Source organism: Amblyraja radiata, chromosome 23, assembly GCF_010909765.2.
Source record: "Amblyraja radiata isolate CabotCenter1 chromosome 23, sAmbRad1.1.pri, whole genome shotgun sequence".
NCBI lineage: Eukaryota > Metazoa > Chordata > Chondrichthyes > Rajiformes > Rajidae > Amblyraja > Amblyraja radiata.
In genome coordinates, this window is record NC_045978.1 from 28498658 (window position 1) to 28515372 (window position 16715).

General features: G+C 39.9%; 1 protein-coding gene across 8 annotated transcripts in view; it reads right to left on the minus strand.

Moving 5' to 3' along the window:
- Nucleotides 1–16715, minus strand: part of LOC116986401 (eyes absent homolog 1-like) — a 216486-nt gene that overhangs the window by 74702 nt on the left and 125069 nt on the right. For all 8 annotated transcript variants that reach the window (XM_033041902.1, XM_033041899.1, XM_033041901.1 and 5 more), the window contains 4 exons: nt 9496–9578; nt 7918–8098; nt 5055–5197; nt 9–92 (listed from right to left, as the gene is read on the minus strand). In XM_033041902.1, the coding sequence (XP_032897793.1) occupies nt 9–92; nt 5055–5197; nt 7918–8098; nt 9496–9578 (491 nt within the window). The remainder of the gene's footprint in view (nt 1–8; nt 93–5054; nt 5198–7917; nt 8099–9495; nt 9579–16715) is intronic.

A 16715-nucleotide genomic window follows, 5' to 3' on the forward strand; every position in this document is an offset into this window, starting at 1 on the left:
GCTCCTACCTTTCCATATCGTGTAGCATATGTCCCCGTGAGTAAAGAATGGAAAACAATGATGGTCTCGTCCAAATCCCACACAAAAACCCGCTGCAAAGAAAAGAACCAAAAAGAGGTTAGCCCGGGCAATTACTAAATATTGTTGAAACAAAGAACTGAAATGCAGGTTTATATCAAAGATAGACACAAAGTGCTGTAGTAACTCAGCGGGTCAGGCAGCATCTCTGGAGAAAAAAGGATGGGTGATGTTTCGGGTCGGGGCCCTTCTTCACGTACTAAATGAACAAAAGCTGTTGTCTGAAGAAGGGTCCCGACTCGAAACGTCACCCATCCTTTTTCTCCAGAGTTACTGCCTGACCCTCTGAGTTACTCCAGCAATTTGTGTCGAGAGCTGAATATTGTTATTCTATGAATGGACTCCATGCTTATTTCAAGTTATGTCAGAATCTGGCAATGATCACTTGCAGTTAGTGTTGCATTTGGAGAAAAATAACATCAGCAGCAACTAATTGTGTGGACCCCCCCCCCCCCCTCCCTCCCCACCAAAGAAGGGTAGTTGAATTAGAACATGAATTAGAATTAGTTGAGGGGTAGTTGAATTAGAACTTGAATTAGTCAATTAGTCTTTAATGCCAATATAAATAGATTGGTTGAATATTTCTGGAAATATTTTCTGAGGTATTGTTATAAATAAAGTTGAAGCTAATCACAAAATAAATTAACAAATATTACTGTCTGAAGAAGGAACCTGAATGGAAATGTTGCCTATCCATGTTCTCCAGAGATGCTGCCAGACCTGCTGAGTTATTCCATTTTGTGTCTTTCTCTTTTAAAAAGCTGTTGTATTTCAGTTTCCATAGAAAAATGATTGGAATCTCAGAATATTATGCCCAAAATACTGATAAAACTCCCAGAAAATCTTGCCACCTGATTTCATAAAAATAGAATTCGACTCATTTCGACACCTTGAGCCAGTAGCCCTAATTGTAAACAGATAGAATCCAGGAATTCAATCCTCAAAACACCTGTAAGAATCATGGAATCCAGTGTAATAAAACAGTATTTGACATATTTAATTTACTGCAAAACATTGGTCTTTGCAAGTAAACACCTTGTTATAGTTTGGTTTAGTTTAGAAATCACTAAAAACATTTTATGCAGAGAAATAAAGGGTGGCGCAGTGGCGCAGCGGTAGAGTTGCTGCCTTACAAGCGCTTGCAGTGCCGGAGACCCAGGTTCAATCCCGACTACAGGTGCTGTCTATATGGAGTTTGTGGCGTTCTCCCCGTGACCTGCATGGGTTTTCTCCGGGTGCTACGGTATCCCCACACACTCCAAAGATATACAGGTTTATAGGCTAATTGGCTTGGTAAAAATTAGCCGAATGGCCTAATTCTACTCCTATCCCTTTGACCTTATGATCACTGGTCGGCGTGGACTCTGTGGGCCGAAGTGCCTGGGCTTCTGTGGTGTGTCTAAACTAAACTAAACTAAATTAAACAATTAGGGTGAAACAGAGCTCCATTTTGTGCACAACATGATTATATTTAAAAAAAACTGATAAATGCATGAACGCTTAATTTTGTGTGGGCGGCTGGTGATTAAATGGAGAATGGACACATTGACCATTCTCTCCCTGAACCTGCAAAGCATAATTCACGTTTTTGTGCACAATGTAATCCAATGTCCACTGAAAGCTAAAACATTATTGAAAGTTGGGGAATTATTACATGGTCCGTAAAGTCTGAGTTTTCCTTTCCAGTTCCTTAGTGCCCATCTGGAAGTAGGTCCTTAGTGCATCTAGTGTGCTAACCCAAATTAGACCCCAGATAAGTGCATTGGCATCCAATGACATGCACGGCACATCTGGATAATAAATCAACATTTGTCAGTCGCGCTTGTGGCTTGCTTAGTACATCATCACTCAAACAGAATCAAGCTTTCTCAGGCTGTGGAGATTGCTTCATTGGTTCAATGGTTCAATGGTTCTTTATTGTCATGTGCACCAGATACAATGAAATACATATTTTTTAAATACAGCTCAGCAAAACTATCCCCATACATAAGCACAATCACCCCAGTCAGTACAGTATGATCAAAACAGCCCACTGAGTCCATATGCAGGAGGCGCCATTTTACAGTCCGAGCTGCAGCTGGCCACTAAGGTTATAGCAGTCGTGCCTCCATTTCGCTTGTCCCGCGAACTAAGGTCCCTCTCCACACCTGGCCAGCTTCAGCCCTTATTTCACAAGTGGGGAGGGGGGGGGGGGTGGGGGTGGCTGCCTCCTGCAGCCGACCGCAAGGGCATGAAAGATAAGACCCTCATATTCTTCTTACTGGGCCTTTTGTCCAGTGTTTGTAGCCATTAGGATACCTCTATGAGCAGGTCTCAGGCCAGTGCTGGGAATTTGACGCAAGTAGTTCCCTTATCTTCCACTCCCTAAATCACCTCACAACCCATCAAAGGCAGAGAACCTCCCCACCTCGCAAGCAAGTGGCCATCATCTGAAAGCTCATAACAATCCCATCACATCTAATTTCTGCTTCTGGTCAATGACACCCCACCAAATGACTTGGCTAACTCTATCCCTAACTACCAATTGCATCCTCCACGCATGTCCTCACCCCAGTCCCCTTGCTTACCAGTCGTATCCCCATCCTTCCCATTCCCACACTGACCTTTCTGTCCTAGGCTTCCTCCATTGTCAGAGTGAGGCCACATGTAAATTGGAGGAACAGCACCTCATTTCTCGCTTGGACAGCTTGCAACCCAGCGGCATGCCCGTTGCTTTCTCTAATTTCAAGCAACCCCTGCAATCCCTCTCTCCTCACCTCTCCCATTCTAGTCATCCCACTAGTCCCACTGTTTGTATCCCTGTATCACCTCTTCCTCAGTCGACAATGGGCCATTATGGTGCTCCACCCTTCCTTGGTCATCAGTTGCTGGCTGTGATTTGTTCAGGTCTTTTCTTACCACCTCCCAGCATCTCTGGAGATGAGTGTGAAGAAGGGTTCCGACCCAAAACGACACCTGTTCCTTTTCTCCAGAGATGCTGCCTGACTCTCTGAGTCACTCCAGCACTTTGTGCCTATCTTCGGTCTAAACCAGCATCTGCAGTTCCTTCACCATCCATCTCTTGTGCCAGGTCTCTCCCCCTGCAACCTTCTGGACCCATCCCTGCACAGCAAAGTGTTCAGCATGTCTTTGCAGAGAGGCACTACCCTTCAAAATTGTGTTTTTGGTGTCACTTTGATTCTTGCAAGTGTAAAAACATTGATTCAAGCACCATCTTGTATCTCCTCTGAGTTCAATGAAATTGAATGTTGGGCGTACAACAGGATGAATCAATATTAGCTGTTTTAGAATATTATTCAATGTCAAAAATATTCCCATGAGGTTCTTAATACTCCCTCTGAAAACTCACTTAATGCTTTTACCAAAAATCAAATCATCTATCACTGGAGAACTCCTTCACTGTTTCTCTGGAAACGTATCTAAGATTATCCACTGAAGACTGGAAGTGATACATGAACTCTCAGATTTCTAACTTTACCATCTGAGTTAAGCAGGCACTCAGTTCTGAACCAAAAAGCAGGAGGTGCAGAACAGAACTTCCTTTCCAGGGAGATATAGCTGTGACCAAAATATTATAATCATTTAAATCAACAAAGTTCTGCTTTACTTTGCTGTTTCAACTTCTGGCTGAATAAATATAAGAACATTTTGTTTTGAAAACCTAGGGGTGAAATTAAAAATGAAGCCACGTGCAATTGGCTCTAAAGGGAGGGAGTCGGGGCTACTTTCATCTTTAAGAAACAAATTAAATTATTTTATCATATTTGCTACAAAATTCAGCAAAATACTATTTAAATTCACATGATATGGACCTGACTCCCGAAAGAGGAAACAAAAACTTATTGGCAAACTCGTGATTGATTATTTTGTTCAAATTTTGTAAGGATTTTAAAATCCCAAAAAAATCTAAAATATTTTTAAATCTAAAAAAATAAATAAATAAATAAAAATTAAACATTAAAGTCACAGAAATGAACTCAAGAGAAATACATTGAAAATACATTACTCTCAAATGGATGCCACAGAGATGGTAACTTATGTGAACACATTAAGAAACAATAAGATGATCACACTGAAAAATATATTACAATGTCACGTTAGAAGGATTTGTCATTTGGGATATTAAAGACGACATCCTGGGTCACAGGAGCGTTTTAAGGGGATCTCATAGAATCACTGGAATTTGACCTGGAACATTAATTCCGTTTCCCCTATCCAGATGCTGCAAACCTCCTGAGTATTTCAGCATTTTCTGCTTCAAATTGAGATTTCCTACAACTGCAATATTTTTTCTTTACAACACACTTGTGTTGGGGCTTAATTCTTAGGCCCAGCATTGAGGAGTTGGCAGCAGTAGTGGAGGTGGAGGACGATGGTGGTATTGGGTGGGTGGGGCAAAGGTTGGCAGAAAGCCAACAATATTCTGCTGTCCCCTTTAGATAGAGCAGATAGAGACACAGCAGTATAGAGGAAGCATTCTTAGGGAAATATATTGAAAACAGCTTGAAAAATCAGCTATGGCAAGGCCACAACATTCGCTTCACTGCTTCTCAATGGTGGTGAGAAAACTCACCGAATGTATCAAGGCTGGATTAGCATGTTTGATATGGAAGGTACAGCTATCACCAAGCCAGAGATTCTTTCCCGGTGAAGGGCTGTGATGATGGAGGAGCAACACCTATTACTTTATAATAATGTGATACCTTATGTGTTACGTCAACTTTGTAACATTGTAGATCTTTTCAAACATTATGTGTGGAATTATAATAAAGATGTACTATGAATAGAACACTAATATTATCATATTAAAACCTGATTCCCATGTTTCCATAATAATTCATTTGAAAAGTTGTGGTAATTATACCATAATATTGAGAACCACCTCTAGCTCTGTGTACGATGAAAAGTGATTTGGAATGCAGTAACACTTTGTGAAGAATCTGAAGGTTCTGCTAAAGTTGATGATCGTTCAGTACCTCAATGTCAGTGTCCAATGGAGGGGATGGGTCATTGTTCCTTTTCGATCTTCCACGCAACTTTCCATCCGAGCTTCTCCGTTGTCGATCTGAATCCAAATCTTTCACAGGGGTCCTTGGTCGACTGACGGTACTGTAATCTCCTGGGACAAACAAATTCAGGATCATTCAACTTAGATTGAACCCAGATCTTTGGAGTTTTGAAACAAGCTCATTCTTGGTGGGATGTTTACGGGGGGAATTTATATTTGCCTCACAGATTGTATCATATATTTTCATATGGGTCAAATGTTCCATAGCATTCACATCCTGCTATTTGGTTTCATTGAAGTCGATGGGATGGGACATAGGGAATGGGAGACGATAAGCTGCTGATCCCACTGCACTGACTTGGCATTGGTGACCAAGGACAAAATTATACCATTTTATATATAAGTTAGTCAGGTTCAAGAATGTGAACGTAAAAAAAAAACTAGTGACAATATAAAGAAATGATGATGCCACAGTGAAAGCAGAATGATGCAATGAAATGCATTGCATATTCATAAGTCATAAGTGAAAGGAGTAGAATTAGGCCATTCGGCCCATCGAGTCTGCCATTCAATCATGGCTAATCTATCCCTCCCTCCTAAACCTATTTTCCTGTCTTCTTCCCATAACCTCTGACCTGTACTAATCAAAAATGTATCTATCTCTGTCTTAAAAATATCCAATAACATGGCCTCCACAGCCTTCTGTGGTAAAGAATTCCACAGATTCACCACTCTCCGACTAAAGTAATTTCTCTTCATCTTCTTCCTAAAAGAACGTCCTTTAATTCTAAGGCTATGACCTCTAGTCCTAGACTCTCCCACTCGTGGAAACATCCTTATTTATTTTATCACCCATTCACACTAGTTCTATGTTATCCCACTTTCTCATCCACTCCCTCCACATTAGAGTCCAATTAACCTATAAACCCGCATGTCTTTGGGATGTGAGAGGAAACCGGAGCATCCGGGGTCACACTGAGAACGTACAAACTCCACACAGACAGCACCGGAGGTCAGGATTGAATCAAGGTCTCTGGCGCTGTGAGGCAGCAGCCCTACCAGCTGCGCCACAGTGCTGTCTTAGATGAAAATGTGAATTGAATGTTACTTAAATAAAAAAATGTTTTTAATAAGGCTGCTGTTCCCAACTCATCGAGTGTAAACACTTTCCCCGACTTACATGGTAACACTATAATGCTGCAATGATGGACAGGCGGTAAACCAGCGTAAGTGGTTCCAGGTGCATCTGCCACATCCCCCATTCTGCAGTGCATTGTTTAGATTGCTATTCCACTTAACATCATTTATTTCAATGTATTTTTTTCAGTCGTACACAATCATTCTGGTGCCGCACGAATTCCTGCAAGTTAGCAAAGCCAAGATGCCTCCACATATAGGCCCCGTCTCACATTTCTCGATCTTACACAATAAGCCTTCGATAAGAAGGCAATTTATAAATAATTCTATTTGAGGCAGACTTTGATTTGTACCAGATTTCGACATTAAAGCAGTCACCCAAAGCAACTATTTAAATTCATGAGCAATGATATATTCTCTGCTACTTCTATCCCTTAGACCGATAGTGTTTCAGTACTTTATAATCACCAAGGTCTAATAATCCTTTCTGAAGTTACAGCTTTTGAAATTCATCACTTGAAATCAAATTTGAAAAATTGTTCATTGCAATTTTATTGGACAAATATAATGCAATATAACACCAAAATTAATTTGCAATTAAATATTGAGCTAAAGATCAAACATGGGTCTACTTTTAATTTTAGTTTCTGCTGCAGGGTAGGGTTATACATTATTTCTGCTTTCATCATTTCTACCTACATCCTTGTTGAATATAATACTCCAGTTGCAGCAGGGAGTGGCATGTCGTGACCGAGAATTAAAATGGTTACGTTTATTTGCAGAAGCTTAGAATGGGGTTGTTCCTGGATACAAGGAACTACAGATGCTGGTTTGTTAAAATAACACAATGTGCTGGTGTAACCCAGCATGTCAGACAGCATCTCTGAAAGACACAGATAGATGATGTTTTGAGTTGAGGGCCTTCTTCAGACTTGAGTTGAGAATGCCACATTAATTATTGGAGGATTATTTACCTGCAGGAGAAAGGCTGGTCAAATTTACCTGTGGGAGAGGGGACTACTGTATTATTTACAGATAGGGGGATTATACATTTGGCTGCAGAAGGTGGTTTGGGGTATTACTTGCATGTGGAGTGCTTTTTATCTGTTATAACTGAGAACCCATTTTGTCACATCCAAAAGAGGTTGAACTGTTTGTAGTTTGTTTGGTTGTTTGTTTGTTTGTCTTTTTGCACAAAGTTTGTTTGCGAGCATTGCCACTTTTCATTTCATTGCACATCTCGTATGTGTATGTGACAAATAAACTTGACTTGACAGTGATATATTAATTTACAGACAATACCAAAAGTATTTCAAATTCACTTCCCTTTAAAAAATATGATAACATATATAATTTTTCTAATGATATAATATCACAGTTTACATTGTGTAGGATTTGAAAACTCATTTTCTGGGCTGCTCATTTTTTTGACAGGGTTCTGAGCAAGACAACCTTCACTGCCCATCACCTTCCACCCAATCGCCTTTCAAACTTATTACCATTATAATTCCTTGGAGGAACAAATTTACAGTGAATATTATGACCATTATACCTTTTGATGATCCTCAGTTACTAGCCTATTATGGAGCTTTTTGCATTGTATTATTTTTGTCTAAGACTATGACCAGAGCTTAGAAGTCGCAGATAAGAAGACTTGTTTCTGGGTGAGTTGAAGATTTATGTCCTGCCCTTACCTGACATCGACTCTACACTTGTTTGATTAGTTACAGCGATCGGTGGTTCCGGTATCTGATAGGTCATGCCGGAAATGGCTGATGGACTTATGCTGTTTGCCGATACATATGGAGAGCTGTATGGAGAGCTGTAATACTGTGGATATTGTCCTTGTGAGAAGCTTGGATATGTAGCGTATTCCTTGGAAAACAGAAACAATGGACATCTATCAGTTTAGTCAAGTTAAATACAAACACCACCAACTCATTTCAGGGAGAGAATTTGAATTGCGTTCAAAGCTCAATGCTGTAAAATCTATTATAGTTTAGATTCAAAGACTTCCAGGTGGCAAAAATTGAGTGGAATAGGAATTAAAATCCAAATAATAACCCCATCGATCTACGTAATGGTCTTGCAAGTTAAACATAAGTTTCAGAAAATGTGTAGAAAGGAACTGCAGATGCTGGTATATACCAAAGATAGACACAAAGTGCTGGAGTAACTCAGCGGGTCAGGCAATATCTCTGGAGAAAAAGAACGGGTGATGTTTTGGGTCGGGACCCTTCTTTTTCAGAAATATATGTCAGTGCTCGAATGTATTGACAGGGACCCCTAGGCCATGCCGGCTAAAATGTCCAGTGTGGACAGTTCATCAGTAGTAGTGTTATCATCTTAACTATTGTCCTGGAGTTCCAGAACAAATTGATGGTTAATGGGCAGGAGATTGTAGAAGGCAAAAGTATACTATTTTAATTACTTTTGCTTATCAGTGGGAAGAATGGTGGACTATGAAAGGAAAGTCTGCCTGGGTGCAGTTTACATAATTTTACTTGTTGATGAATTGGTAAGTTTTTCTTTGCATTGAATCTCATTATCGTCACCATTAAGGGGAATACATTAGTTCTTTTCCACATCTGCCCTTTGCAATACTTCAAGAACTGTTGATATACAGTCTTTTCTAAGAAACAACATCTTTCTCAGGAGTTTCTCAAAGTTCAGGTAACTGCTTATGCATTCTATTATTTACAGTTGATTTTATATAGATATTGCACAGCTGTAGTTTAATTTAGAGATACAGTATGGAAACAGACTGAGTCCAGGATGACCATCAATGACCTGTTCACACTAGTTCTATGTTATCTCACTTCCCTATCCACTCTCTACACACAATTTGAAAAGGCCAATTAACATACAAACCTGCACATCTTTGGGATGTGGAAGGAAACCGGAGCACCCCTGTGGCCACATGGAGAATGTGCAAACTCCACACAGACAGCACCCTGATCAGGCCAGGATCGAGGATTGTTGTGAGGCATCAGCTATACCAGCTGCACTGCCACTGTACCATCCTTATTTAAAGTTTGGATGGGATTTGGAGAGATTAGAAAAGAGTGCTAAGAATGGGTGTCAAGAGTTATGAGGAGAAGGTAGGAGAAAGGGGGTTAGGAAGGAGAGTTCTATCAGCCATGATTGAATGGCGGAGTAGACTTGATGGACCAAATGGCCTAATTCTGCTCCCATCACATATGAAGTTATGAACATGAACATTGCCTTCAAATATCTCAAGTATCCATTGAATGTAATGATATCAGACATACCTGTTGTGCACTGTTAAATCCTGTAGAGCTGGTGATTGTGTTGTTTCCCTGATAAATCCCTGACGTTGCTGTCAGGCCACTACCTGTGAAAGAAGACCACATCCAGTTATATTCCGTTTGCAAAGATAAAGTGCAGAGATAACTCTGCAATCAACTTTCTCCTATACTTTTTACACTATCGTGATGTCCGCAGTTGTATCCCACTTTAAACCATCTGCTCTCATTGATTTCAACAACTGCTGGCTTAAGATATCAAAGTTTCATGAAGATAACCATAGTGGATGCTAAGGGATGCAAACAAAGCAATACAGAAAGACAGAACCATCGAGAGGAAGATTTACAAATACTGTGACAGATGAACAGGCTTGCACAGTGATGGATTTACAGATGGGCAGGTTTGTAAACCAACAGGTGAAACGGCTCGTAGATTGACACTGGACAGATTCATGGACTGGCAGGCAAATTACATTAGACAGACATACAGATGGTAAGACTGCTGGATATATTTGGGGTCAATGGGCCAGCTGCGTAATAAGAAGTGTGTGATTTTAAAGTTAGACAAGGTTACAGGTGGATAAACTGACCAAAGACATGATAAATTTACAAGTGGACAGAATTAACGATTGATGTATTAAGATCTCAGTACGCTGACAGGGTGTTAAAGTCATTGATATCATGCTGCCAAATGATGTCTAATATTTTCATATATTTTCATGCTCATTTAATTTCAATTCTCATTTAAATATAAAAAGGTGGTAATTTGCTAATTTCAATGTCATTTTATCTCACGGCATTCACAGGTGGGAACGACTGACTTACTTATTAACAGGTAGAATTATCGATTAATAAATTAATTAAGATATAAAATGACATTCGTATGGACTAGAGCAGAATATGCCATATAGCCTATAGTAAAGCCATGGTATTAACAGTGCCCTGATTACTCTCCAGATAAGAGTTGACCCAAAACGTCACATAGTCCTTTACTTCAGTGATGCTATCTGACACGTTGAGTTCCTCCAGCTTTTCGTGTCTATAAGTAATGTCTAACAACAGGATAACAATGAAGGAAGCTTCACTGGCTCCTGCAATCAGATGATCTGTCAAAACTCAACGTCAAGCCTTGCTTAAACTCCACGGTCATGTGCGCCTTCTGAATTGAATCAGGATCGACAGCATTTAGAAACAGAGAAACATAGAAAATAGGTGCAGGAGTAGGCCATTCGGCCCTTCGAGTCAGCACCACCATTCAATATGATCATGGTTGATCATCCAAAATCAGTACCTCATTTCTGCTTTCTCCCCATATCACTTGATTCCGTTAGCCCTAAGAGCTAAATCTAATTCTCTCTTGAATACATTCGGAAAAAGGGTGCTCCACACAGTCTAAAGAAGGGCCCCAATCCGAAACGTCGCCAACCCATTTCTTCCAGAGATGCTGCCTGAGTTATTCACTTAGTTTAGTTTATTGTCATGTGTACCGAGGTACAGTGAAAAGCTTTTGTTGCGTGCTAACCAGTCAGTGGAGAGACAATACATGATTACAATCGAGTCATTCACAGTGTACAGATACATGATAAAGGGGATAACATGAATAATGTTTAGTTCATGACACAGCAAGATCCGAGTAAAGATAGACCAATGGTCTCCAATGAGATAGATTGTAATTCAGGACTACGACGCCAGCACTTTGTGTTTTCGTCCACATTTCCACTCCTTTCCTGGCTGTGGTCTGTCTCTGATTTTAAAACTATATGCTGCAGTACCATATTTTTCCCCCAAAAAATGAAATACTTTCTCCGTTTCTTGTGAATTGAATACCTCAATCATTATTTACAACTGAATTAGATTAGATCTCAACTTTCTAAAATAAAGGATATGTCCCAAGTTAATGTATTTGATCTTGCTATTTTAACCTCTCATTTTGTTCAATATAATCAAACCTCTTTGGAGAATATTGTATTGTGTGGTTTCATACCCAGAACTAAGAGCGGTGCTCCTATTTGGATTTTACCAAAGCTAATGAACAACTAATGCATTCCTTCAAAATGCCTTGAAACAAACGCCTACATTTCATTGTTTAAAAAAAAATTGTTCCAATGCAGATTAATGAATGAGTTAATGCAAATGAATTGATAGGTTGCATATATAGATGGGCAGGAGTCGCAGGATAATACAAAGAATGACAGAAGTTATTCACACAAAATGTGAGGGCTCATTTGTTACAGAGTAATATGTGGGCATGCTTTCAATAGACGTATACTTGTAAGATGAAATATTTTCACATTCATTCAGCATATTAGTGGCCAGATAAATGAACATCTAGAATTTGATAGAAATAAGAAAGGTTGGTTCAAAATTAATCCATTTAAATAGAGATGGGATTACACAGATAAAGGCAGGCAGGTGCAACAATTGACAGATTGTGGATTTGCAGATTTGTTAGACTTACAAATGGACAGATGGGAAAACATATTCATTATATATTAGTAGCTGGATGGATTTACTAATCCAGGGATTCATAGCTTGACAGGTGGTGGGAATTATTGATTAACCAATGTGGATTGACAGATGGGGAGATTCACTGATTAACAGATGGGTAGATTTAACACCAGACTTACTTCCAGATGAATATGTTTATATATTGATAATGATGGACAAATTGATAAACATTTCAGTAGTTTAAAAAAATAATAATTACAGATTATTAATCTGATAAAACAAAAAAGGAAAATGGGATGTCTGTGTTTGAAATGAAAGAAAAACAATAAAAAAAGTAACATATTAGCAGAAAGGTGAGTTTTATAGGTAACTATATTATGTTATAGATTTGGAGATGATCGGAGTTATTGATTACTGATTATGATTTTTTTACGGTGTATATAATTCAGTTTAATTTAGAGATACAGTGCGGAAACAGGTCCTTTGGCCCACCGAGTCTGGGCCGACCAGCATTCCCCACAAACTAGCACTATCAATATTCACTAGGAACAATTTATAATTTTACTGAAGCCAATTAACCTACAAACCTGTACGTCTTTGCAATGTAGGGGGAAACCGGAGCACCTGGAGTAAACTCATGCGATTACGGGGAGAACGTACAAACTCCGTACAATCAGCACCTGTAGTCAGAATCGGACCTGGGTCCATGGCGCTGTAAGGCAGCAACTCTGCCGTCCCCTATAAACTAAACTAGGTTATCAGGTTGAAGAGATTATCAGCTATAGATTCAAAGAAAGGATAGAAAAGGATATGAGATGTATTCAGTAAGCATTGGGAATAATCTTCTGATAGAATCCGCACAGATTTTCCACAACGGGGCAACTACTGATCAGAGAGTTAGCGTGGGACAACTTGACGTGGGAATGCTTGACAGCACTGGGCCTGTACTCGCTGGATTTTAGAAGGTTGAGCGGGGACCTCATTAAAACTTACAGAATAATGAAAGGCATAGAAATAGATATTTTTAAGGCAGAGATAGACAAATTCTTGATTAGAACGGGTGTCAAGGGTTATGGGGAGAAGGCAGAAAAATGGGATTAGGTAGCAGAGATCAGCCATGATTGAATGGCAGAGTAGACTTGATGGGCTGAATAGCATAATTCTACTCCTAAAACATGTGTGTATGAGACTCTATGACACACTGCACATGCAGAAATTTCAGAGCTGCAGATATGTTAATAACCAACTCATGACAAAAGAGTGACAAAACATTAACAATAAATAAATGAATAAGATGACACACTTTAGTCAATGGGGTGATAATGCAGGTAATTACCACAAATCATTCAGTGGTAATTTAGGAAAATGAATGAGTGCGATCATAATTATCCTGCATTTGATTTCTGGTGGTTTTCATTAAAAATGGGTTTGTTTAATTTAAACGGAGTGTTAATTATGTAATTGGAGGAACTATGTTGCAGAAGACCAGAAATTGAAGGAGTTTTTTTAAAATATGTGCAGTTAATGTTGAAACACTTAAAATTAATGAGAGCATTTCTACTGAAATTAATCCATTGCCCACATACAGTTTCTTTCAGATACTTCTCCAAGCTATGATCCTTAAAAATGCTCCCAATGTTGATGATTTAAACAAATTATATTAATAGAATTTCAGAACAGTGCAGGGCATTTAAAACTGTCCTCACCAAAATCAGAATAACATTAAATCAAACATATCAACATGCGTGAGCATTTATTAGTCATTCTGACAGAACGTATTAACAGTACAGCAACAAAATTCATTCTTTTCTTTGCTAATAAACATTTTTTTAAATAAGCTCCAATATGTATTATGGTTCAATTAATCACATTAAAATCCATCAGATTTTCATAATCCCATTTAGATCTCGTCAAACGCCAGAAATCTGAATTGTGTCGCTTGTCTTAGCAATGTCAGCTTTAAAAATTAAATTGGATTAATGATTAGCTGCCGGAGGAGATGGTTGAGACAGGTACCATTGCAAAGTTTAAAGAAACATTTTGACAGGTACATGGATAGGACAGGTTTAGTGGGATATGGGCCAAATGCAGGCAGGTGGGCCAAGTGTAGATTGGGGGGGGGGGGGGGGAGTTTATAGTGCCAAAAAAAAGGGAGGGAGATGTGGCCTTTTTTTTCTCATTATTCCTCATTATTTAATTCTAGGGACTGTTAGAGAATTTATTTGAAAGAATTAATTATCTTTTCAATCCAGGTCATGACTGCCTTGATTCAGGCCCTGTCAACAGTGTCTGTTTTTTTGTCGTTTACATTTTTTTTTAGTGCGTTTTAAAAGTTTGTGTAGATGTTCTCTGGTTTGTTTTATGTGGGGGGAGGGGGAGGAAAGGGGTCGGGTATCTTACCTTGCCAGAGGTGCGATTACCTTCCGGATCGTGTCTCCGGTCACTCTGCGGCCTACCATCGATGGAGCTGGATGCCTCCTCGGACTGACCTTGAGCGCACCTGCGGGGCGTGGACTTAACATCGGAGCCGATCCCTTGCCTGGGATCGCTCCAACCGCGGCCTGCGGACTTTACTGGCGCGGGCTCACAGTCCCGGGAGAGGCTAATCTGGAAGCTCCAACGACGCAGAGGTTCGACCAGCCCCGACGCGGGGTTCGATCACCCAACGCGGGGCAGCTGACATCCACCCGATGCAGGAGCTGATCGCCCCGACGCGGAGGGCCCAGACGCCGCCGGTTTTGGGAGTCAAGATCGTCCCGTCAACGGAGGGCTCGAGGCTCGAGGCCGCGGGAGAACAAACAAGGGAAGAGATTGAACTTTTTTATCGCCTTCCATCACAGTGAGGAATGTGAAGGAGTCATTGTGGTGGATGTTTATGTTAAAATGTTTTTTGTGTGTTCTGTTGCTTTTTCTTTGTATGACTGACTTGGCAAATGAAATTCCTCGTATGTTGCAAAACATACTTGGCTAATAAAGTATTATTGTGATTGACTGGTGCTTACTTTATATGTTCCAATTAATATTCAAATAAATATCATGAGCTCGTACCTCTTTGAACAAAAATAATGAAAAAAAAGGTATTGTGCATAATTAACAAGCCTCCGACAAAACAGTTCACTATGAGAACTAAAGAAAAGGATCTTTTCTTTTCACTGATGAAGGAATATCAGAGCTTAAATGGTTCCAATTACATGGGTGGGAGTTGGTCTATTCTTGACAGCTCAATTGTACCTGCGATTAGGTTGACCAAAGGGCTGCACGGAAATGGCTGAAAATCCGATAGTTGATCCAACTGGTTGTAAATATGGGTGCTATAATTGGCCGGCGAGAAGGAGAAATAAGGAATTCAGAAACGAATAGAGGAGTGAAAAATCTAAAATTGTTATTTGTATAAAAAGGCCTTCCATTAACTGCGCATGCTGTGTAATTGCCAAGTTTATTTTAACTGATTATTTTCTTAATTGTTGAACTTTATAAGATACAGCATGGAAACAGACCCTTTGGGCCCACCAAGTCCATGGTGACCATCGAACACCCATTCACATGAGTTCTCTATATTCCACTTTTACAACCACTCCCTACACACCAAGAGCAATTTTACAGAAGCCAATTAGCCTACAAACCCGCGTGTCTTTGGGGTGTGGGACGAAACTGGAGCACCCTGAGGGAACAGTTGCAGGGAGAACGTACAAACTCCACACAGACAGCACCCAAGGTCAGGGTGGAGCAGCTGTGCCACCCTGCCGCCTAACTCAACTATTAAACAGAAGCATCAACATAAATGATTGAGTTTCTTACTAATAAACCTTGCCTACAGTTCTTGGTGACAACAGGCTCAGTCTGCTTTCACAATACAGTGCAGAACTAAATATATTTGGTGAGTTTTCCATTATATATAGCAAGGGTGGGAAAGTAATGGTAAACCTCAGCAGGACTGCTCAAAGAAATAAAAGAAAAGATGGATGGTTCTATCATTAGCCTCGTTCTTGCTGCTCCAGTCTCTGCTCATCTTCACACAGCAGGAAGCTGAAGAATTCCATCATCATTTGTCTTGAGTTTTATCTCTGGGTTATGGTGCTTACTTTACTTCAAGCCTCCTCAATGAATTTTAAATGGTTGGAGGGGACAGCTGTAAAACCTCCAGTAACTGGGTCATCCTTAACAATAACGACCTCAGTAAACCAGAGCACCATAAGACACCCCAATGGCACGTGGCCCTAAAGCCACTTTGCTGAAAAACAGGAAGCGTGGGCTTTACCTTTGTATAAACTCTTCTTCCTCCGGGCCTCGGGTAGACCTGTTTTGTCTGAACTATCGCATGCAAAATACCTCATTCCTTTCTTCTGAATGGAGGGCAGAGGAAAGGTGGTAGCTTTATTGCTGTAAGGCAAAATCTTAATAACTGATACCAAAACAAAAAAGCCCTTGTATCTTTGAGCTGGGAAACAAAGCAGGCTGGAATTTTTTTTTCCACTCTTAACAATGTCACTTCATATAGATCCATCATTCTTTATTAAGTCTGTCAATGAGAGGACAGAGCTTTAGGCAACCAACACTAAAAAAGAACTTGAATGTTAAAAGTTTATTACCTGTACTCAAGCAATATGATACCCTGGTTTACTCACACAACCTCAATATGACGCCCTGCTTAATGTTGTGGGAGTTGAAGATAATTCCATTGCTCAGGAATGTGAACATTAACAACAATGAAAATAAAACGAATAACTGCCAGTGATTATCGCTTAACGGACTGAACTACAGCGCGCATTCCACAACAT